This window comes from Neomonachus schauinslandi, chromosome 4 (genome assembly GCF_002201575.2).
Source record: "Neomonachus schauinslandi chromosome 4, ASM220157v2, whole genome shotgun sequence".
NCBI lineage: Eukaryota > Metazoa > Chordata > Mammalia > Carnivora > Phocidae > Neomonachus > Neomonachus schauinslandi.
In genome coordinates, this window is record NC_058406.1 from 106,162,626 (window position 1) to 106,188,090 (window position 25,465).

The window sequence follows — 25,465 nt, forward strand, 5'->3', positions numbered from 1 at the left end:
AAAAAAAAAAAAAAAAGAAATGCTAAAGGGAGTTCTTCAAGTAGAAATAAACCACTGCTAATTAATATCATAAAACATGTGAAGTTATACAAAACTCACGGGTAATGGTAAATATGGAGCCAAAGAAAGATTCTCTAATATGGTAATGGTGGTAATTCACTTATAATGCTGTTTAAATTAAAAAAAAAACAAATGTATTAAAAACCATAACTACAGTAATCTGTTATTAGATGCACAATATAAAAATATATAAATTATAACATCAACAACCTAATATGTGAGGAGCATGAGGAAGTAAAAGTGTAAAAATTTAAAAATGCTATCACAGTTGTCAGCTTATAATAGGATATTATAAGGTATTTTATGTAAGTCTCATGGTAAACACAGAGGAAAGGCCTTAGTAATTACAAAAGATCATGATAAAGAAGTCAAAGTATATCCATACAAACAGTCATCAAATCACAAAAGACAGCAAGATAAGAAGCAAGGAACAATAGATCTACAAAACTGTCAGAGAACAAAATGGCAAAAGTAAGCCCTTACCTATCAATAACTACTTTAAATGTAAATGGATTAAATTCTCCAATCAAAAGACATAGAATGGCTGAATTAATAAAAAAACAAAATCCAACAATATGCTGCACACAAGGGACTCACTTTAGCTTTAAAGACAACACTGATTGAGAGTGAAGGCATAGAAAGAGATATTTCAAGCAAATGGTAACCAAAAAAAATCAGAGGTAGCTATACTAAATCTGACAAAACAGACCTTAAGCTAACCAGAGTAAAAAGATGCAAAGAAGGTCATTATATAATGATAAAGTGGTCAATCCATCAAGAAGATATAACAATTGTAAATATTTATGCACCTAACACTGGAGCACGCAAATATATAAAGCAAATACTAAAAGGAAAATTAGAGAATAATACAATAATAGTTGGAGACTTTAATATCTCACTTTCAAAATGGATAGATCATTCAGAGAGTCAATAAGGAAACAGTGTTTGTGCACAACACTATAGACAAAACTATAGACTACAGACCTAACAAACATAAACCATGGAGAAAAAGCATATGATCAATTAAATAGATGCAGAAAAAAAGCATTTGATCAAATTCAACACCCATGCATTCGTTAGAAAAGTAAAAATGCTGAAGAAGCTCAAGTTTGAATTGGGAAAGCTCATGGAGCTTCGTGGTGAAGGTAGTAGTTCTGGAAAAGCTTCTGGGGATGAGACCGGTGCTAAAGTTGAACGAGCTGATGGATATGAGCTACCAGTCCAAGAATCTGTTTAAAAGTCAGACATTTAATGGTGACAAATAAAAAATCATATTTGTGATGTTAAAAAAAAAGAAAAAGATAAAACTCAGAAAATATGAACAGCAAATAACTGGAACACTGCTGAAAAACATAAAATACCTAGGAACAAATCTAACAAAAGACATCTAAGAATCCTTATCAAAAAAAAAAAGTCACTGAAATTAAAGGAAGAGGTAAAACTTTCACTTTTTGCAGGTGACATAACACTATATACAGAAAATGATAAAGATGCCAACAAAAAAACTATTAGCAGTATTAAATGAATTCAGTAAAGCTGTAGGATACAAAATTAATATACAGAAACCTACGGCATTTCTATACACTAATAATGAAGTAGTAGAAAGAGAAATTAAGAAAACAATCCTATTTACAAATAAATACACTGTAAGGAATAAAATATCTAGGAATAAACTTAACCAAGGAGGTGAAAGATCTGTACTTGGAAAACTATAAAACACTGATTAAAAAAGATGGGGGTGCCTGGGTGGCTCAGTCGTTAAGCATCTGCCTTTGGCTCAGGTCATGATCCCAGGGTCCTGGGACCGAGCCCTGCATTGGACTCCCTGCTTGGCAGGAAGCCTGCTTCTCCCTTCCCCCCCCCGCCCCCCGCTTCTGTTCCCTCTCTCGCTGTGTCTCTGTCAAATAAATAAATAAAATCTTTAAAAAAAAAAAAAATGAACAGGACAGAAACTAATGGAAAGATATTCCATGCTCATGGATTAGAAGAACCAGTCTTGTTAAAATGTCCATACTACCCAAAGCAATCTACAGATTTAATGCAATCCCTATCGAAATACCAAGAACATTTTTCACAGAACTAGAACAAATAACACTAAAATGTGTATGGAACCATGAAAGATCTCAAATAGCCAAAACAATCTTGAGAAAGAAGCATAAAGCTGGAGGTATCAGAATCCAAGATTTCAAGATATACTACAAAGCTACAGTAGTCAAAGCAGTATTGTACTGGCACAAAAACAGACACACAGATCAATGGAACAGAACAGAAAGTCTAGAAATAAACCCACCCTTACCATATGGTCGATTAACCTATGAAAAAGGAAGCAAGAATATACAACGGGGAAAAGACAGTCTCTTCAACAAATGATGCTGGGAAAACTGGTCAGCTACATGCAAAATGTGAAACTGGACGACTTTCTTAAAACATACACAAAAATAAACTGAAAATGGATTAAAGACCTAACTATGAGACCTGAAACCATAAAACTCCTAGAAGAGAACACAGGCAGTAATATCTTTGACATCAGCCATAGAAACAATTTTCCAGATGTCTCCTCTGGCAAGGGCAACAAAAACAAAAATAAACTATTGGGACTATACCAAAATAAAAAAACTTTTGTACAGTGAAGGAAACCACGGACAAAACAAAAAGGCAACCTAATGAATGGAAGAATATGTTTGCAAATGACATATGTGATGAGTTAATATCCAAAATATATAAGAACTTACACAACTCAACACCAAAAAAGCAAATAATCTGATTTTAAAAATGGTCAGAGGACCTGAATAGACATTTTTCCAAAGAAGACATACAGATGGCCAACAGACACACGAAAAGATGCTCAAAGTCGCTCATCATCAGGGAAATGCAAGTCAAAACCACAATCAGTAAATAAATAAATAGAGAAGAGAAGGCTCTTCCTTACATTAAGAGGTAGACCTCATTGTCTACACCTGTCTACACCTGTCAGAGTGATCAAAATAAAACACACAAGAAATAACAAGTATTGGTGAGGATGTGGAGAAAAAGAAACCCTCATGCACTGTTGGTAGGAATGTAAATTGGTGCAGCCACTGTGGAAAACAGTATGGGGGGGCGGTTCTCAAAAAATTAAAAACAGAGTGTCCATGTGATCCTGGAACTTCACTACTGGGTATGTGAAGAAAATGAAAACACTAATTTGAAAAGATATCTGCACTCCTATGTTTAATGCAGCATTATTTACAATAGCCAAGATATGGAAGCAACCTAAGTGTCTGCTGATGGATGAATGGATACTAAAGATGTGGTATGTATACAATGGAATATTACTCAGTCATAAAAAGGAATTAAATCTTGCCATTTGCAATAAAATGGATGTACCTAGAGAGTATAATGCTAAGTGAAATAAGTCAGAGAAAGACAAATACTATATGATTTCATTCATATCTAGAATTTAAGAAACAAATGAACAAACAAAAAAACCAGACAAACAAAAAACAGACTCTTAACTACAGAGAACATACTGGGGGTTGCCAGAGTGGAGGTGGGTGGGGCGTGGGTGAAATAGATAAAGGGAATTAAGAGTACACTTAAAATGAAAAGAAAAATTTTTTTTAAAGAAACCTAAATAAACCTAATTAGAAAGACATATATTCATGAACTGGAGAACTCTATATTGCTAAGATGGCAATTCCCAAATTTGATCTAGTCAACAAAATCCCAAAATGTCAGTGCTTTTGTTTTTGGTAGAAATTGACAAGCAGTTTTCTAAAATGTATAAATAAATATAAATAACCTAAAACAAAGTAATTTTCATAAAGAAAAAGAAAGCTGGAGTACTCACCCTATGTGATTCAAGACATAAAGCAACAGTAATGAAGAGAGTTTGATATATGAAAAAAAATGTATATATAAACAAGTAATAGAATAGAGTATTTGAAAACAGACCCACACACATATGGTCATTGATTTTCAAAAAAGCTGTTGAGGCAATTCAATTATGAAAAGACTTTTGAACAATGGGACTAGACAACTAGATAGCCATATGAAAAAGCTATATGAACATAACACCATCTACAAATATAATCTTTGGATCATAGACCTAAATGTAAGAACTAAAACTATAACATTTCTAGAAAAAACATCGAATAATTTTGCAAGATGTGCCTGTAATATCAGTTTGAAGGGGCTCCTGCTGGCCAAATCTGAGACAATTTGAACATGATATAAATAAGAACATTAATGGATTATATTCCATTAAATAAAACTGGAATCCATGATTCTATATTGGTAACTAAAATTTAAGTAAGTGAATAAATAAATAGAGAAGAGAAGGCTCTTCCTTACACTAAGATGTAGACTGATAAACACGGAACAAGTGGTGGATTTAGAAAATCATCACCTTGCAACTATCATTGTCAAGACTGGCTTTGGCTAACAGTCATGCACAGATGCAAAATATAAAGGATTAAGTCTTATGAGAAGCAGGATATATGCATGTTTCAAAGAATCTCTCACATTGCTGAATGTGAGAAAAAAACTAGGCATTAAAACAACAACAAATCCCAAGCATTACACACTGGAGAGACCAGACAATATTTTTTCTGAGTTGTGCTTTTTTATTTTCTTATGTATGTATTTAAGGTTTTAATTTTAATTCCAGTTGGTTAACATACAATGTTACAGTAAAGATGTATAATATAGTGATTCAACACTTATATATATCATCCAGTGCTCATCATAAGTGCACTCCTTAATCCCCATCACCTATTTAACCCTTCCCCCCACCCACCTCCCCTCTGGTAACCATCAATTTGTTCTCTGTAGTTGAGTTTGTTTCTTGGCTTGCCTATTTCCCTTTGCTTGTTTGTTTTGTTTCTTAAATTTCACATACGAGTGAAATAAATATGGTATTTCTCTTTCTTTGAATGAGTCATTTTGCTTAACATAATACTCTCTAGCTCCATCCATGTTAATGCAAATGGCAAGATTTTGTTCCTTTTTATGTCTGAGTAATATTCCATTGTGTGTGTGTGTGTGTGTGTATACACACACACTACATCTTCTTTATTCATTTGTCAGTGGATGGACACTTGGGCTGTTTCATACTTTGGCTATTGCAGATAATGCTGCTATAAATATTCGGGTGCAAGTATCCCTCTAAGTTATTATTTTTGTATCCTTTGGGTAAATACCTAGTAGTGCAATTGCCAGACTGCATAGTACTTCTATTTTTAACTTTTTGAGGAACCTTCTTACTGTTTTCCACAGTGGCTGCACCAGTTTGTATTTCCACCAACAGTGCAAGAGAGTTCCCCTTTCCCTCTATCCTAGCCAACACCTGTTATTTCTTGTATTGTTGATTTAGCCATTCTGACAGGTATGAGGTGATATCTTATTGTAGTTTTGATCTGTATTTCCCTGATGATGAGTGATGTCAAACATCTTTCCATGTGAGAGACCAGACAATATTTTAACCAGGCAATAAAAATTACTATCTCCAGTAAAAAGCACGTGGACACTCTGTGCTTCCAGATGTGATACCCTGAGAATAATACTTTAGTTAAGTAATATTTTAACTAGGGATGTATCACCTGAATACAAATGTGAGACTACACAGACAAACCCAAATTGACGAACATTCTTCTAAAGTGTCAATGTCATGAAAGATGGCTGCGGAAATGTTTCAGATTAAGAGGCCAGAAAGACATATTGATTAAATGCAGTATGAGATTCTGGACTGGATTCTGTTTTAGAAGGGGATAAAATGCTTTAAAGAACATTAACGGGACTATTGACAAAACGGAAATTGGGGCTGTAGATTAAAAATGAAAACAGTGAAGTTATTATTGTACTGAGGTTATATGAGAGAATACTTTTTCTTAGGAAATTTTGTTCCTTTTGTTCCTAGGAAATGTACACTGATGAAGAGATAAAGAGACATATATATGCAACTTAAATTCAAATGGTTCAGAATATAATTATGTATGCGTGGGGAGAAAAAAAAGCTAATGTGGCAACATGTTAAAAATGTTTAAAAACAGTGAATCTGAGTAAAAGATACAGAAGGGAGTTCTACTTTTCTTATAACTTTTCTAAAGAAGTTATCTCAAAATAAATAGTGAAAAAAAATACAAAAAATAAAAACTATAAAAAGTAAAAAACAAAAACAAACCAAAAAAAACCCACAAAAAACACTATGGCAGCAGAGGAAATAGGATATAATGTCAAGGGGTGCCTGCATGGTGCAGTTGCGGTTAGGTGTCCGACTCAGGTCATGATCTCAAGGTCATGAGATCAAGCCCTACACTGGGCTCCGAGCTCAGTGTGAGTCTGCTTCAGATTCTCTCTTCCTCTCCCTCTGCCCCTCCCACTTGTGCTTTCTCTCTCTCTCTCAAATACATACATAAATAAATAAATCTTAAAAGAAAGGATATAATGGCAAGAACACCAAACATAGCGTCACAGTCCTTGAGTCCTAGTTACTGTGTATATTTGCATAAAATAGTTCACAACATCTCTGATTCTGCTGCCTTGTCTCTGAAATATATCTGCCTCATGGATTATCCAGGGTTGTCGCAGGGCAAGGAAAAACTGAGCATATGAAATGATCTCAAGCCTGGTAAAGTGATACATACAGTTATGTAAGAGAGTCAGAAGTGTCAAAAATCCAATTTATAATAGAATAAAAAAATCACTGAGCAGTGTTTTCTTTGCTGCCATTTCACTAGCTAACATTCAGCCCTGAGACAGAAGCAGATGGACCACTGCCCCCACTGCTCCCCTGCCTTCTCTCACCGCCAGAAGGATGTTCATAACCAACCTCCCAGCACATGACAAATTCAATGTTAGTGGGCTGCAATCTCCTCACAGGGGACAAGCTGGGACAAAAGACACACTGCTGAAATGGAGAGTCTTCTGAGAACTAAGAACTTACATGGGAAATCAGCAAGATGAGAGCTATCTACACTAGACTCAAATCTCACATTTTCCTAAACCATAGTTTTGGAGAAAAGTCTTTCTGGCAATTTCAGAAAAAAATCCATATTCAGATGAAAAAGCTCACATCTTACCGATTTGTGATGATGTCATCCCAGATGTTCATTGGGTCCATTTTAGCATCTGGGTATCTGTTTGTCCAGGTTTTTAGAAGTCTCTTAAGGGGAGCTTGAGATGATAAACTACCTAAAAATATTAGAAGATGACTATATCCACAGCTCAATGACAAGACCAATTTACAAAGTTGGGCTGCCATTAGTAAATAGAAACTTAATTCAAATTTCTTGACCAAATTAAAAACTTTTGTTTTGTCTTTCACAACAGGAACAAAAAGATACCGCAGTAAATCTAATACATTTTGACAATCAAAACTCAATTTCTTAAGGACACAGAGTAAGACTGGGGAAATAAACATACAATTTTTAAATTTAGCATAGGTTCACAGTCCTTCATCCACAATTCCAAAATCTAAAAAAGCACTGAAACTTGAAAAGTTTCATAGGGTTGCAGCCAATTTTCTTGTCGGCAAAATCTGATCTGAATCAGCATAGGGCTACTTATAGTCTTGGTTTATGCCATTTATGTGAATATTCACCTCTTAAGCTGGAGGGACATCACTGTTGAATGACGGAATACTGCCCCAGACCCTGGTATGTGCACAAGGTTACATCATAATAATTAATAAACAAAGCAATCTGGCCTTAAGAGATTCATGATAACTCTCGAAAATTTAAATCTCACATTACTAATGTTTAAGGCTTTAGTTTTCTCTCTTTCTATTGGTGGGAAAGCAGTGGTTAAGAACACAAGCTTAAATCGGACAGTCCTGGGTTCAAGATCAGAATCTTTTGCACACTAGGTTAGGCAAGTTATTTAACCTATGTTTCTATAAAATGAGATGAAAAAAATCTAAATCTTGTAAGGCTTTCATAAAAACTATGTAATATAGAAAAAAGAGATTAACTTAAGTCCTGGAAAGTAGAAAACACTTAATGAGTGATCATTAACTATGTCATTAACAATATGTACTTGAAAAAGAATTCTCCAAATGTAAAGCAGAGTATGATTAGCTATAGATATATAGGAATACCAATTTTTATTAGTACTTTGAGAGAGTCTTTCATTTTTATTTTTAATTATTCAGCAAACAAGCTGAAATTCCAATTTATAACTAAGATATATACCTGATGCAAAGATGTACTCTTTCCCTTTGACTCTGGGTGGCCTCCCATAGGTGCCGGGATAAAATCTACTTGCTGGCAGGAGAAAGACCTTCAGGGTCTGCACACTGCCACCAGCAGCTTCACCTCCCCTCAGGCCAGGGCATGTGGCACCCAGTCATTGAACTTCCAGCCCATCTGGGACACTGCAGGCTTTCTATAAGACAGACCTTCTGCGAGCCCCCCGTCTTTTACACACTCAACTCAGGCACTTTCTCCAGGAACCTCCTGCACCCTTCAGTCCAGGGCAGATTCTGTTATCTGTATTTGACATGGGACTTCCCTGCCTCAGTAGGGATCACACTGTGTGGGGATTACCCCACTCTTTTGAAAGCTTTTTCAACCTAGGCAATATGTTTTATTTGGCTTTGCATCCCCAGTGTCTAGAATAGTGCTTGACCATTTTAAACATTTATTTCAATGATGTCAAAATATATATTTGTAGAATGAACTCAAGGTATTTTCTAACCCATATGTTAAGAAACATGTACTTTCACTAAGTAAAAAAAAAATCATACCAAAATTTTTCCATAATTATAAAAGAAAAAATGGCAGGTTAAAAAAAATTACCTTGTCTGCTTATAAAACTGATGAACTCCTGAATTTCTATTATAGTTTGTACAGACTGCAATTTGGTGAGTCTACTTCTGTGTAAGAGGACATCAATACTTGAGTAATTCTAGAAAAAAGATATTTAACATTGTTTATAAATCAATTTACTACTTTAAATTTTAATACAGTTCCCTAAAACATAAAATATCACAACTACCCTACATCAATTACAAAATGTGTCTCAGAGTAGTTAATAGTTAGCTCACAGAAATAATTAACAAATGGTTTAAGTTTTTAAAAATAATTTAGGTTTTTAATCACATTTTGGTTCAAAGAAGTCAATAAAATCAATATAATTAGGCATTGTTGCCTCTATTCACCACCAATTTTTAAAAATCACAATGTCCTATAATATAAAACTGCCAACAACAGAAGTCAATTACTTCTTTGATAAACTTCCCCTTGAGTGTACTAAACAAATTCAAAATTTTTGGGTGCCTGGGTGGCTCAGTTGGTTGAGTGACCAACTCTTGATCTTGGCTCAGATCTTGATCTCACTGTCGTGAGTTCAAGCCCCACAATGGCTCCAAACTGGCCATGGAGCCTACTTAAAAAATAAAATTACACCAGTTAGAATGACAAAAATTGACAAGGCAAGAAACAACAATGTTGGAGAGGTTGTGGAGAAAGGGGAACCCTCTTACACTGTTGGTGGGAATGCAGGTTGGTACAGCCACTTTGGAAAACAGTGTGGAGGGGCCTCAAAAAATTAAAAATAGAGCTACCCTATGACCCAGCAATTGCACTCCTGGGTATTTACCCCAAAGACACAGATGTAGTGAAAAGAAGGGCCATATGCACCCCAATGTTCATAGCAGCAATGTCCACAATAGCCAAACTGTGGAAAGAGCCGAGATGCCCTTCAACAGATGAATGGATAAAGAAGATGTGGTCCATATATACAATGGAATATTACTCAGCCATCAGAAAGGATGAATACCCAACTTTTACATCAACATGGATGGGAATGGAGGAGATTATGCTAAGTGAAATAAGTCAAGCAGAGAAAGTCAATTATCATATGGTTTCACTTATTTGTGGAACATAAGGAACAGCATGGAGGACATTAGGAGAAGGAAGGGAAAAATGAAGGGGGCGGAATCGGAGGGAGAGATGAACCATGAGAGACTATGGACTCTGAGAAACAAACAGGGTTTTAGAGGGGAAGGAAGGGGGTTGGGTTAGCCTGGTGATGGGTATTAAGGAGGGCACGTACTGCACGGAGCACTGGGTGTTATACAAAAACAATGAATCATGGAACACTACATCAAAAACTAATGATGAAATGTATGGTGACTAACAAAATAAAAAAATAAATAAAACAAACAATAAATAAATAAATACAAAATAAAGACAATGAGTGGGTATGCTTTTCTGATCAATACAAGCCAATGATAAATGTTAACAGGTTCTATAAAGACACTGACTTTAAAAACATCAAAGATTCTCATAAAAGCAAAAAAGAAAGAAGGCACAATGGTAAAAAACGAACAGGGAAAATTAGTTCATGTTCTTCACAAAGCAATCAAACTTTCATTCAGCCAATCTAGATGAAAAGTCTACCCCCAAGTGTTCTTTAACAGTATGAGAAAGATAAAAACCTAAGGAAAAACAAAAAAAATGGAACTTTTTAAAACAGAAAAAAAAAAAGGATTAAAAATGCATTAAAACAAAGGACAGAGTGAAGAGATTTTAGAAGAAACCGGAAGAACAGAAAAGAAGGAAATGGGTGGTATCAAATAGTAAATGAAAATTTTTGCTTGTTGATTTTTTTTTATTCAAGAGTTTACTGACTTTTAAAAGTATCATAGAAATGGTACATTTCAGACTGGTGCATCTGCATTACCTGCATGAAAATCTGAATGCAATTTTCAATATAATATTTGGCTCTGTCAACATCATCTTGTAAGATGTAAAGAAGACTCAATTCTTGACTATAATGCAGCTCTATAAGAGCCTTCTGAAGCTCTTTGTTCACAGCTTCATCAATAAATGTCAGCAAGGACTGGTCAGCCTCCCCTTGAAGCAGTAACTTCAGCTTGCTGCGGATCATGTAAGGTAGATAGGTCTCCTAAGGAACAGAAGACTCTACTTGTAACTTTAGAAAGCCAATATGAATATGCCTAATTATTTTATAATATCCTTCGGTATAATTTTTTAGGTCAAGATTTAGAGCTAATGTGATGATGTCTGATGTTTCAAACCTAAAACTACAATTTTTAAAACACGTTCACTTAAAATTATTCATTTTGTAACCACAAAATACATGGGAATATGTTCTATAGACGATGAGAACCACTTTTAGCTGAAAGATCATTGGGTGTTACATACAAGTGAGGAATCTACAACCACAGCCAAGACAGTTGTATTGTGGGAACCAGGTGAGCCGCTTCCCTCCAAGAGTCTGGGTGATCCCATGGGAGGGGAACCATCCCACTCCAGGGGTCAGGGCTATCCCATGCATAGCCTGTGACTCAAGGCAGAGACACCATGAAATTTTCTTCCACGAAGTCCTAGCATGGATGTTAATATTTATTTTTAAATGCATCCCATTTATTTGGAAAGGGTCAGCCAAAAGTGGTAAGAGATTTAAACAATATTATGGAGTTCATGGGGAGAGTTGGGCTATACAAATATCCTAATACTTCACAAGTACTACTTTGTTTTTTAAAAGTTTTAAACAACTTCATTAATTAGAAAACAGCTTACCATCTAAAATATTTATCTTAGTGACCTGAAAAGTAATTCTACTGGGGATGCCTGAGTGGTGCAGTCAGTTAAGCATCCGACTCTTGGTTTTAGCTCAGGTCATGGTCTCGGGGTCGTGTGATCAAGCCCTGAGTTGGGCTCCACACTGGGTGCAGAGTCTGCTTCAGATTCTCTCTCCTTCTCCCTCTGCCCCTTCTGCTCGTGCTCTTTCTCTAAAATCAATAAAAAAAATCTTAAAAAAAAAAAAGTTCTACCCACCTGATAAAATGGTTCACTCCACATTTTATTTAGATCTGGAGGGTTTTCATTATCAACGCTGACTATAGAACAGTATGCCAATGATTTCCACTCAGCAAGCTGGTTATAACAGTCGAGGGATGCAAGTTCCCAAAAATCCTTCTCAGCTTCTGTAGGCTCACCATCCACCCACTCTTGTTTATTGAGAGCCTCATGAAGAAAAGTTCATAAATTTATTTTACAAAGTTGGAAAGAATATAAATGAAAACACTGTATTATAGGTAGTGTTAACATTCATGCTAAGGATAATCATTTTCAGATTTATGACAAGGGGAAAGAAAAAGGAAAATAGAGTAACACTGAATGGAAGAAAATAAACCAAAACAAATTTATGGGAACAAATGAACATAAAAACCAAGAGGAAACTATTTCTCTGAGAAACTTACAAACGAAGCCAATTAACTAAAGATTCTGTCTGAATGACCCAAAATTTGATTTAAATCAATACTGTGGGTTATTTACCATTTAAAAAGTTCTTAGATTGAAAATTAGAAAATAGAACATTTACTGAAAATTGCAGATGACTTTACAACCTGGACTGCTCATTCAAGAATCTCACAGATCACAGACTCCGAATTTTAACTACTTGTTAGACATCTATACCTGGATAGCCACTGGCAACTCAAAACACAAAATGTACAAAATTGACCTTATAGTCACCTTCCCAAAACCAATTCTTATCTACCTCTTCATAAAGTTTTTATTTACTGAAGGAAAACAATCTACCCAAATAGAATTATATAATAACAGCAGATACTGAAATAACATCTTATAATTTTATAGTATTTGGTATGAAATGCTTTCTCTTTTATTCAGTGATGTTTTCTTAAAGAGAGTAAGAGATAAAGCAATAATTATTTCACATTTGGTTATTATGAAACTATTCCCGGATATTAATTTTTGTGTAAAAACTAAGGAATAAAGTTTAAACATTATGAAGCTCTGAATTCTAAAGCTAAAAGTTTTTCCATTCAGAAAACTAACGTGTTTAAGCAACTGACATATTTGCTAGAGATCAATTTTACCTCATTATACTGCTTAGCAGCTTCAGAATAATCACTTCTTGCTTCTGCTAATATCGCACTCTGAGTGACTTGCTTTGTTCCTATCTCACTGCTAAAAATACCACGGAGGACATCATATTCTCCAATTGACCTATACAGTCTAAAAAAACAAACAAACAAAAATCCAAATCAGTGAATATGCAAATATTTTTAAAGTGTTTATTCTAACAAAATGATATTAAATCAAGAGGCCACATTATGTTAGCCAAAAAGGATATATGTTATTTTTGTTTTATAAAAATATAAAATCTTAGACATTGTGAAGTTACTATTAGGTTTTGCTACTTTAGCCATACAGGAGACAGAGATTATTCTAAAGTACATTTAGAGTGAAATCTGAAAATATCATAAATTTACAATGGATAAATTGCCTCATTACAATAAGATTATTCTGTGTTAATCCATTATAGTAACATTGCACATTTCAGTGGGTGACCTATTTGAAATCCTGTCAATACCTAAAATTTGGCATGTAGTCAAGAATCCAGAGTGAGTAAAAATTAATCCTGGTTCTTTTTTTTAAATTATGTCATGTTAATCACCATACATTAAAAATTAATCCTGGTTCTAATAAGACCATGTTTTAATCCACATGCTATGGGCCATCCCCATTCTACTGACAAGTAATTTTCTTACAGCCTTATTATTTGCTAGAGCACTCAATCCTCTCTTCACATTAACAAAAATCTACTTCACCCCATCAACCAAGCTTCCCCACTAAGATATTCTCAAGTGTTAGTAAGTTTGTTCCCTTCCCCTGGAATTTTTTCCCCCATCTTTTAAGTCTCAACACAAATGTCATCTCTTCCTGAAGCTGCAATCACCTGGCCAGCCAGCAAGGACTGCTTCCTCCAGACCGGTTTGGTCCTTTCTCAGGTATGAAATCTCATGTATTTACTACATCGAAAAAGCCCTAAGGGCTCTCTCAGAGCCTAAGGATTCCAAATTTATTTATTATTTTTTAAAAGATTTTATTTATTTGAGAGAGAGAAAGTGAGAGAGAAAGCAAGAGCAGGGAGGAGGGGTAGAGAGAGAGGGAGAAGCAGACTCCACGCTGAGCAGGGAGCCCAATGCGGGACTCAATCCCAGGACCCTGGGATCATGACCTGAGCTGAAGGCAGATGCTTAACCGATTGAGCCACCCAGGTGCCCCAGGATTCCAAATTTAGATAAAAATCTAGTAGATATGGCCCTCTCTTTGCTCTGTTTGTAGAGGGTTATGGGTAACAAATCAGAGGCGTAAGTGGGAGATGGGAGGTAGGATAACAGCTCACAGTCCAAAAGCCCAAGAGGACATGAAACTACAACCATTTTCCAGTAACTCAGAAAAGAGATCAGTGTCATATCCACCTTGCACTGGCCCCATGTTCCTGGGATGATACACACTATAACATGGTCAAAATGATGACCATGACATCATGAACAGGCAAAAATTACGTTCTCAGTACTCTGTTTCATAGGAATGCAAAATATATATATATATTTTTAAAGATTTTATTTATTTGAGAGCGAGAGACACAGTGAGAGAGAGAACACAAGCAGGGAGAGTGGGAGAGGTTTGAGAAGCAGGCCTCCCGCTGAGCAGGGTGCCCGACGCGGGGCTCGATCCCAGGACCCCGGGATCATGACCTGAGCCAAACGACTAACGCCTAACGACTGCACCATCCAGGCACCCCAGGAATGCAAAATATTATATACACAAAAGTATAAAGAAGTACTTCTTTTAAAGATTTATTTATTTTAGAGAGAGAGAAAGAGAGCAGAGGGAGAGAAAGAATCCCAAGCAGACTCCCCACTGAGTGTGGAGCCCAAAGCGGAGCTTGATCTCATGACCCTAAGATCATGACCTGAACCGAAACCAAGAGTTGGATATTCAACTGACTGAGCCACCCAGGTGCCCAAAAGTATGAGGAAGTATTAAATAAAGTTAGAAACAAATGTTTAAAGTTTAGGCCCTTAAAAGTTGTGTACTTCATTTACCCAGTAAATACACATTAGATGAGTTTCTCATTCCCTGAAAATATTAAATATACAGTGTTACTGACCGTTCACTTACACATCTGAAACAACAGGATAAAAATGGTTACTAGGTAGAATCAGTACTAGCCAAGATGCACCTTCTGAACTGCCCTGGTATTTATCTTGCCTCTCAAGAAACTCACCACTTTCCATTTCACCTATGGTTAGTTATGCATGTAAGCACCTACATTTCCTACTGGATGGCTAGTTTTGTTAGTCTAGGAGACATGTCTAATTCTTCTCAGCACCTGATACAATGTATTGCTCACATATAGTGCTCAATTAAGATATGAATGATTCTAAAACAGCGAATAGTGTAAAGATTCCCCACCCTTACCCTTACTCTTTTTTCCTAAAACCTGAAGATCTAAAAATCAGCTATAAAATAGAAGTTCAAATTTAATTTCAACCTAACATCGTTCTCAGAATTAGGCACTGGCTTTCTTATGATAAAACCACAAGTAAGGAAAAAGACCAGACATAATGCAAAACGGCATAATGACAAAATGGAACTTGTTTTTCCCAAATAAACAAAGTAACTGGATTAAATTGTTTCTAAAAGTTTGAGTCCTGCTAAAAATAATGGATTATCCTCTATTCAGTTTAGTAAATCAGTAAAAACATATAAAACTGTAAGTTATGGCCACACTTTACAGGAAACTAAACTTGGTAAATAACATCCTGAGTCCAAAAAGATTGTATACTGAGAGAACAGGTTTAACTGATGTTCTCTTTCCTGAAGTAAGACATTCCTTGTGTGACAGCTATTCTTGACTTATGGAATGGTACTTCGCCAGAGAGATTTTTCAAAAAATTTCACAGAAGTGTTACTATCAACTTTATTTGCTCATTTTCCACCAGAATGAAGTTTTTTCTGTATTACTTCAGTCAAATTCACTGTTCTCCCAACAGTCTGGATCACAGAGCTTACTTAGCAAGTTCCATCCATCTGACGACATCAGGAGAGAGGACAGTCCTCCCCCGAAACCTCTTGGCAGGTGGCTCTTGAGGCACCAGGTGGAGCAGGGCCTCCTCGAGAAGGCGGACGCCTACAGGCTGCTGTAGACTGGCCAGGCAGCCAGCACTGACAGAAGCTGGGTCGAGGCTCAGCAAGTCTGTGTGCTGGCAACTGATTTCCTGTGAAACCACAAACACATGCAGCTATTTTGCCTGTGGTACTTTGTATCTTCACAAGTAAATAAGTCATTTTACTAAACATTTTAGAACATTTTGATGTAAATAGTGATATAACCAAAAATTTCTGTGTAATTCTATTAACAAAATTTCCTCAACATTCAGCTTGCTCAAAGGAGGAAATGACCTTTTATTTTTACACTTCCAATTCAGAGGTTAATTTAAAGCAAGAAAACCACTAGCAAAACATAAAAAAATTTTGTATATATAATTTATATATCCAAACAACAATTGTAGTTCCCAGGAATATTTAGACTGAATAGGTGAGAAAAGCAGCTGAAACACAGATTTTATATCCAATCACCAAGTAGTAGGTATACTTACCTCTGTTACACTATTTAGCATCGTTTTTCCCATCTCCTTCCACCTAGGGGCTAACTTATTCACAATAATATTGAATTAGAGGATTTCAGGAATTTTTATATGACCTTACTTTGTAACTCTCAATTTGAGAGTCCTATATACACCAATAAAAATAAGCTACAAATCAATATACAGAACATTATAAATAGTACGGCAGCATTTTCATTAAAACAAATCCGCATGTGTGCACATAATTCTTGTGTGTATGTCTATGCATGCACATATATGCAGGTATCTGGAAAAGACAGTAAAGACAGTCCCGCCTAAGCCACAAACATGACACTTTCCTCGCAGCTGTGCCATACAAGGACCACGTGCTAAGTCTGACCAAGGCAACTTAAGTTCTACATTAGAGGACTTGAAAAAATGCAGATTCTCCAAAGCAAGCTAGCAAACAAAAATGTCACTCTTAGAAGGAGCTAGTGGTAGAGGAAAGAAAATCCAAATAAAATTCTGTTTCAGTTAATAACACAGCAAAGTCTTGGTCTTAGCTGAGGTGTCAGATTTTCAGATACCATCATTCTAATTTAGAGAGTGAAATCCTGCATTACATAAGACTATTTTAAAATAAATATATTTTGGGGGGCTGTTGGGTAGCTCAGTTGGTTGAGCGTCTGACTCTTGGTTTCAGCTCAGATCATGATCTCAGGGTCACGAGATCGAGCCCCACGTTGGGCTCCCTGCTCAGCAGAGTCTGCTGGAGAGATTCTCTCTCTCCTTTTCCCGCCCCCTTTGTCCCTCTCCCAGCTAGTGCATGGGCACACACGTGCACACGCGATCACTCTCACTCTCTCAAATAAATAAAATCTTTAAAATAAATATACTTTTAATTTTCAAGGAATCAACTCATTCTATATTTACTGAATGCCTTCTATGTTCCAGATGTTGTAGTAAACAATGCTGTCCCTGACTGCATGTAGCTTAAGATTTATTCCCATTTGCAACAGAAGTCTTTTCTGAAAGTTTTAAATAAGTAAACAACTATTACTGGTGTATCATTCCTTTATACATAAATGCACCCTCATAATTTAAATGAGTTCTGTAAGTCTATTTTCAAGAAGACTGACTATTCTGTATAATCTCGTCGACAGTATCATTTTACTTTATAAAGAATGATTGGCTAAGCAAGAAATCTTCAGCTGGTTTCACTTTTCATAAATTCCAAAACAGAATAAAGTAATGAAGTCTAATTTTCAAAAGTTGACGATCTACTGGAATAACAATGATCTTTGTTTGGACCCTTACCTCACTGTGTATTAGGTGAAGGCAAGATACATTTCTTCATTTCAAATATTCCATAGTTCTTAAATAGAAATGCACACATACAATATCCTCAATAAGTGCTTTGTAAAGAAAATCCAAATTTTTATAAAGGTCAAACAAGCAATGGACAGCATACATGTAGGATACCAAATGAGTATATGTTTGCCAGTCACTGACTGTGTCATGGAAAAATGGCTAAATGGATTTCTCTTCCAGTCTGAGGGATATAGTGAGGATAGTCTGACAAATACAGGATATACAGCAGACAAGAAACTCATTCTGGGATGTCATGGTTGGGCAGTGGCATCTCAAAGAGAGTGCTCGTTAGAATAAGAACTCACGTGAACGCTATGCCAAATGTACTAAGATGCCATGGAGAGAGGGAAAAAATCATACTTTCACATATGAACCACAAACAGAAAGTCATAACAGCAAATGCTGCAAATTGCAGGCACTGACTTGCATTCATGCTGCTTTTTCCATACGCAATGCCAAGTAACAAGCTCCAGAGTGAGTAGAAGTCATTTATTTACTTAATGACAGTTAATGACTCTCTCAAACAACAATGGAAAAAGCTAGCTTTTTAAAATAAATATAAGGACAAAACTAGAAATTCAGAATTTAAAAAATCACTTAGGAATACAATGCAAAGAGAAACTTATTTTGAAATACCGGCTAATTCAATACAATTTCTCAAATCTTATCTTTAGTGTAGCCAAGAAAAAAACAAAGAAGGAATTCTACTTGTAAATATTAAACCAATAAAGATAGAATATATAAAAAGAAACTGTATTAATAGCTTCATGCTACATAGGAAAGAACAAAACAGGAAAACCTAGTATTTCATCTCAGGGAATTATTACACAATTAGTTTGCAAACCAAAGCTACTGACAAATAATATTAAAGAATATATACTTTAATTTATTCCAGGGAGGTTACTAGTTACAAAATTACTAAAATGGGCTTTGGGGGTTGGAGTTAAGATGGTGGAGCAGTAGGGGGACCCTGACCTTGCCATGTCCTTCAAATACAGCTAGATCAACATTCAAGTATTTTGGGACTATCAGGGGATTAAGAAAACAATCTGCACAGTTGGGAGCAATAGAATGGGGCAGATATAAGGTTCAGAGCCCTGGACTGGGGGAGAGGAAAGCCACAAGGCCACAAAGGGGACAGAACCCATTTCTCAGAGCTACGTCAGGAAGAGGGAGAAAGTGGGAAACAGCCCAGTGGGTAGGAACCACACAATAAGCCACAGTGAGGAGATCCCCTGGGTTGCACAGGGAGAGATCACACCCATTCCAGAGGGCATTTGGAAGAGGTATTTTGCCTCTCCAAGGACCAAAGTTCAGTTGGAACCATTGAGCAGTGCTCAAACAGCAGGGTCACAGGTACATAGAGAGGGCAGAAAACCTCTAAACAACTTTTTGCTGTGAGCCACAACAGGCTTAAACCTCTGTGTGCACTCTGAGTAGCTGCTTTTCTGTAGCTGAACTGAGCAGAAAGCAGAGACTGGAGCACATTGCAATTAACCTGGCCGTAGTTTTTGCGGCCAGCCACAACAGATTCAAGCCTCTGCAAAGTCTTTTCTGGGACAGAGGGGAGTAGGGGACAGAGCTGAGTGCAGATTGCCTATAACCTGGTTCCAGCTTTGACAGAGACAGACATAGCCAGAGAGGGAACACAAGCAGGGGGAGTTGGAGAGGGAGAAGCAGGCTTCCTGCCGAGCAGGGAGCCCGATGTGGGGCTCGATCCCAGGACCCTGGGATCATGACCTGAGCTGAAGGCAGATGCTTAATGACTAAGCTACCCAGCCACCCCTAAGCTTTTTTTTCATTTTGTATTTTTCTATATCTTATTTTTTATTCTTCATCCTTTAATTATTTATTTCCTTTTTCTTTTTTGAATCAGGCTGATAATCTTTTTTTTCAGTTGTTGGTTCGACTGTTTCCTTCTCTTATTTTTTGGACCTGGCTACTTTTTTTCTCTCTTTTCTTCTTTCCCAACTCTTCTTTCCTTCCTTGCTTCTTATTTTCTAGAATCAGGCTTATAGTTTATTGTTTATCTGTTTGTATCCACTTTTGTTCCATTTCCCTTTCTCTTGTTTTGGATCAGGCTTTGTTTTCTTTTGTCTTTTTTTTTTCTTCTCTTTCTTTTTTTCCTTTACAAGCTTAACGACAAACAAATCAAACCACATGTACTTAAAGGTCAAAACACTCCCCACTGCAAGCAAGGAGGAACTCTGCAGAGGAAGGACCAGCGGGAAAGAGCAGCCAAAACACAACAGCAGAGTGTACACAGCATACAGCAGAAACAACTTCCTGAGGTTTCTGTTGTTATTATTGCTGTTTTTGCTGTTTTGTTTTTCTCTTTCCCCCTACTTTCCTAAATACAATGACCAGAAGGAGAAATGCACTGCAAAAGAAAGAACAGACAGCACTACTCTCTGCCAGGCATTTAATCAATATGGAAATAAGTAAGATGTCGGAACTAGAAATCAAAACAATTATAAAGATACTAGCTGGGCTTGAAAAAAGCATAGAAGACACTAGAGAATCCCTTACTGTAGAAATAAAAGAACTAAAATCTAATCAGGCCAAAATTAAAAATGCTATTACTGAGATGCACTCACACATGAAGGCTCTAACAGCTAGGATAAATGAGGCAGAAGACAGAGTTGGTAATATAGAAGATAAAATGATGGAAAATAAGGAAGCTGAGAAAAAGAGAGATAAACTACTACTGGATCACGAAGGGAGACTTCAAAAAATCACCAATACCATAAAGTGAAATTTTAGTAATAGAGGTCCCAGAAGATGAAGAGAGAGATGGGGAAGAAGGTTTATTTGAACAAATTATAGATCAGACCTGCCCTACTCTGGGGAAGGAAACAGACATCCAAGTCCAGGAGGCACAGAGAATCCCCCACAAAATCAATAAAAATAGGTCAATACCCTGACATAATATAGTAAAGCTTAAAATTTCAGAGATAAAGAGAAAATCCTGAAAGCAGCTCAGGACAAGAGGTCCTTAACCTACAAGAGCACATAAGGCTGGCAGGAGACCCTTCCACCTGGTAGGCCCAGAAAAGACTGCCATGACATAATCAATGTGTTAAATGGGAAAAAATATGCAGCCAAGAATACTTGATCCTGCAGGGCTGTCATTCAGAATAGGAGAAGAGAGAAAGAGTTTCCAGGAAAAACAAAAACTGAAAGAATTTGTAAACACTAAAAGAGCCCTGCAAGAAATATTAAAGGAGATCCTTTGAGGGAAAAGAGAGCCCAAAAGTAACAAAGATCACAAAGGAACAGAGACAATTTATAGGAACAGTGACTTAAGTAATACATGGCAATAAATTCATATCTTTCAAGAATTATTCTGAATGTAAATGGACTAAATGCTCCAATTAAAAGACAAAGGGTATCAGATTAGATAACAAAATAAGACCCATCGATATGCTGAGACTCATTTTAGACCCAAAGATTGAAAGTGAGGGGTGAAGGGATGGAGAACCATTTACCATGCTAATAGACATGAAAAGAAAGCTGGAGTAGCCATCCTTATATCACACAAACTAGTGTTTAAACCAAAGACTGTAATAAGAGATAAATAAGGGCACTACCTCCTAATAAAAGAGTCTATCCAACAAGAAGATCTAACAATTATAAATATTCATGGCCCTAACTTGGGAGCAGCCAAATATATAAGCCAATTAGTAACAAAATTAAAGATACTCATTGATAATAATACAATAACAGTAGGGGACTTTAGCACCCCACTCATACCAATGGACAGATCATTAAGCAGATCAACAAGGAAACAACGCTTTGAATGACACCTTGGACCAGATGGACTTCATAGATATATTCAGAGCATTTCATCCTAAAGCAACAGAATACACATTCCTCTTAAGTGTACATGGAATGTTCTCCAGAATAGATGACAATACTTAGTCACAAACCAGGTCTCAACCGGTAGAAAAAGACTGAGATTATACCATGTATATTTTCAGACCACAAAGCTTTAAAACTTGAATGCAATCACAAGAGAAAATTTGGAAAGAACACAAATACATGGAGGTTAACGAGGATCCATCTAAAGAATGCATGGGTAGGGCGCCTGGGTGGCTCAGATGGTTGAGCGTCTGCCTTTGGCTCGGGTCATGATCCCGAGGTCCTGGGATTGAGTCCCACATTGGGTTCTCTGCTCAGTGGGGAGCCTGCTTCTCCCTCTGCCTCTGCCTCTCTCTCCCTGTCTCTCATGAATAAATAAATAAAATCTTTTAAAAAAAAGAAAAAAGAATGAATGGGTCAACCAGGAAATTAAAGAATTTTAAAAAATACATGGAAGCATATGAAAATGAAAACATAACAGTTCAGAACCTTTAGGATGCAGCAAAGGCAGTCCTAAGAGGGAAGTATATAGCAATAAAGGCCTACCTCAAGAAACAAGAAAGGTCTCAAATACACAACCTAACCTTACACCTAAAGAACCTGGGAAAAGAACAGCAAATAAAACCTAGATCCAGCAGGAGAAGAGAAATAATAAAGATTAGAGCAGAAATCCATGATATAGGAAAAAAAAAAAAAAACAACCACTAGAACAGATCAACAAAAGTAGGAGCTGGTTCTTTGAAAGAATTAATAAGATCAATAAACCTGTAGCCCAAATTACCAAAAAGAAAAGAGAAAGGACCCAAATCAATAAAATCATGAATGAAAGAGAAGAGATCATAACCAACACCAAAGAAATACAAACAATTGTAAGAGAATATTATGAGCAATTATATGCCAACAAATTAGGCACTCTGGAAAAAATGGATGCATTCCTAGAAACATATAAACTACCCCACTGAAACAGGAAGAAATAGAAAACCTGAACAGACCCATAACCAGCAAAGAAATTGAATCAGAAATCCAAAACTGCCCAACAACAGGAGTCCAGGGCCAGATGGCCTCCCACTGGAATTCTACCACACATTTAAGGAATTAATACCTATTCTTCTGAAGCTGTTCCAAAAAACAGAAATGGAAGGAAAACTTCCAAACTCATTCTAATGAGGCCAGCATTACCTTGATCCCAAAACCAGACAAAGACCAATATCCCTGATGAACATGGATGCAAAAATTCTCACCAAGATACTAGCTAATAGGATCCTATAGTACATCAAAAGAAATATTTACCACAACCTAGTAGGATTTATTCCTGAGCTGCAGGGGTGGTTCAACATCCACAAATCAATTCAGGTGATATACTACATTAATAAAAGAAAGGATAAGAACCATACGATCCTCTCAATTGATGCAGAAAAAGCATTTGACAAAATACAGCATCCTTTCTTCATAAAACTCTCTGCCATGTAGGGTTAGAGGGAACATATCTTAATATCATAAAAGCCAAATACAAAACACCTACAGCGAATATCATTCTCAATGGGAAAAAACTGAGAGCTTTTCCTTAAGGGCAGGAACACGACAGGGATGTCCTCCCTCACTACCTCATTGTTCAACATACTACTGGAAGTCCTAGACTCAGCAGTCAGAAAACAAAAAGAAATAAAGGGCATCAAATCAGCAAAGAGGAAGTCAAACTTTCACTCTTCGCAGACAACATAATACTCTGTAGAAAACCCAAAAGATTCCACCAAAAAATTGCTAGAACTAATACAGGAATTCAGCAAAGTCCCAGGATATTAAATCAATGCCCAGAAGTCAGTTGCATTTCTATACACTAACAAGGATGAAGAAGAAAGAGAAATCAGATAATCGATCCCATTTACAATTGCACCAAAAACCATAATACGAATAAACCTAACCAATGAGGTAAAGGATCTGTATCCTGAAAACTACAGAACACTTATGAGGAAATTGAGGAAGACACAAAGAAATGGAAAAACGTTCCACGTTCATGAATAGGAAGAACAAATATTGTTAAAATGTCTATGCTACCCAAAGTAGATTCTACACATCAATGTAATCCCTATCAAAATATCACAAATATTTTTCACAGAGCTGGAACAATCCTAAAATTTGTATGGAACAGAAAAGATCCCGAATAGCCAAAGGAATGTTGAAAAAGAAAAGCAAAGCTGGAGGCATCACAATTCCAGATTTCAAGCTATATTATAAAATTGTCATCATCAAGACAGTATGGTACTGGTATAAAAACAGACACATAGATCAATGGAACAGAATAGAGAACCCAGAAATGGAACCTCAAACTCTATGGTCCACTAATCTTTGACAAAGCGGGAAAGAATATCCAATGGAAAAAAGACAGCCCCTTCAACAAATGGTGTTGGGAAAATTGGACAGCCACATGCAGAAGAATGAAACTCGACCACTTTCTTACACCATACACAAAAACAGACTCAGAATGGATGAAAGACCTAAATGTGAGACAGGAATCTATCAAGATCCTAGAGAACAGGCAGCAACCTTTTGACCTCGGCTGCAGCAACTTCCTGCTAGACACATCTTCAAAGGCAAGGGAAACAAAAGCAAAAATGAAATATTGGGACTTCATCAAGATAAAAAACTTTTACACAGTGAAGGATACAGTCAACAAAACTAAAGGTAAGCTACAGAATGGGAGAAGATATTTGCAAATGACATATCAGATAAAGGGCTAGTATCCAAAATATATTATTATTATTATATTATAGAGAACTTATCAAACTCAACACCCAAAAAACAAAAACTCCAGTGAAGAAATGGGCAGAAGACATGAACAAACATTTCTCCAAAGAAGACATACAAATGGCCAACAGACACATGAAAAAATGCACATCACTTGGCATCAGGGAAATACAAATCAAAACCACAATGAGATACCACCTCAGACCCGTCAGAATGGCTCAAATGAACTCAGGAAACACAGATGTTGGCGAGGATGTGAACAGGAACCCTCTTACACTGTTGGTTGGAATGCAAACTGGTGTAGCCACTCTGGAAAATAGTATGGAGGTTCCTCAAGAAGTTAAAAATAGAGGTACCCTATGACCCAGCAATTGCACCAGTAAGGTATTTATCCAAAGGATACAAACATAGTGATTTGAAGGGGCACATGCACCCCAATGTTTATAGCAGTAATGTCCACAATAGCCAAAATATCGAAGGAGCCAGATGTCTATCGAGAGATGAATGGATCAAGAAGATGTGGTGTATATATACAATGGAATATTACTCATGCATCAAAAAGAATGAAAGCTTGCTATTTGCAATGACATGGATGGAACTAGAGGGTATTATGTTAAGCGAAATAAGAGAAAGACAAATATATGATTTCACTCATATGTGGAATTTAAGAAACAAAAACAGATGAACATGGGGAAGGGAAGGAAAAACAAAAAGATGAAAACAGAGAGGGAGACAAACCTAAGAGACTCCTAATTAATTATAGGAAATAAACTGAGGGTTGCTGGAGAGGAGGTGGGTGGGGGGATGGCGTAACTGGTTGGTAGGCATTAAGGAGGGCACTTGATGGAATGAGCACTGGGTGTTATATAAGATTGATGAATCACTAAATACGACCTCTGAAACTAACAATACCCTATGTTAATTAAATTGAATTTAAATAAAAAAAATTTTTAAATACTAAAATGAATTGAAACGGTTTTCTATTAGGGACTTTGTAACGATCCATGTTTTGAACGGCAAAGGAAACATTTCTTATAC

The 25,465-nt window shown here is 36.4% G+C and overlaps 1 protein-coding gene across 2 annotated transcripts in view; it reads right to left on the minus strand.

Annotated features, from left to right (window-relative positions):
- PRKDC (protein kinase, DNA-activated, catalytic subunit) overlaps nt 1-25,465 on the minus strand; it is a 247,255-nt gene that overhangs the window by 45,190 nt on the left and 176,600 nt on the right. For both annotated transcript variants that reach the window (XM_044914628.1, XM_044914627.1), the window contains exons 63-68: nt 15,897-16,102; nt 12,908-13,046; nt 11,844-12,032; nt 10,723-10,947; nt 8,835-8,943; nt 7,119-7,230 (exon numbers count right to left, since the gene is read on the minus strand). In XM_044914628.1, the coding sequence (XP_044770563.1) occupies nt 7,119-7,230; nt 8,835-8,943; nt 10,723-10,947; nt 11,844-12,032; nt 12,908-13,046; nt 15,897-16,102 (980 nt within the window). The remainder of the gene's footprint in view (nt 1-7,118; nt 7,231-8,834; nt 8,944-10,722; nt 10,948-11,843; nt 12,033-12,907; nt 13,047-15,896; nt 16,103-25,465) is intronic.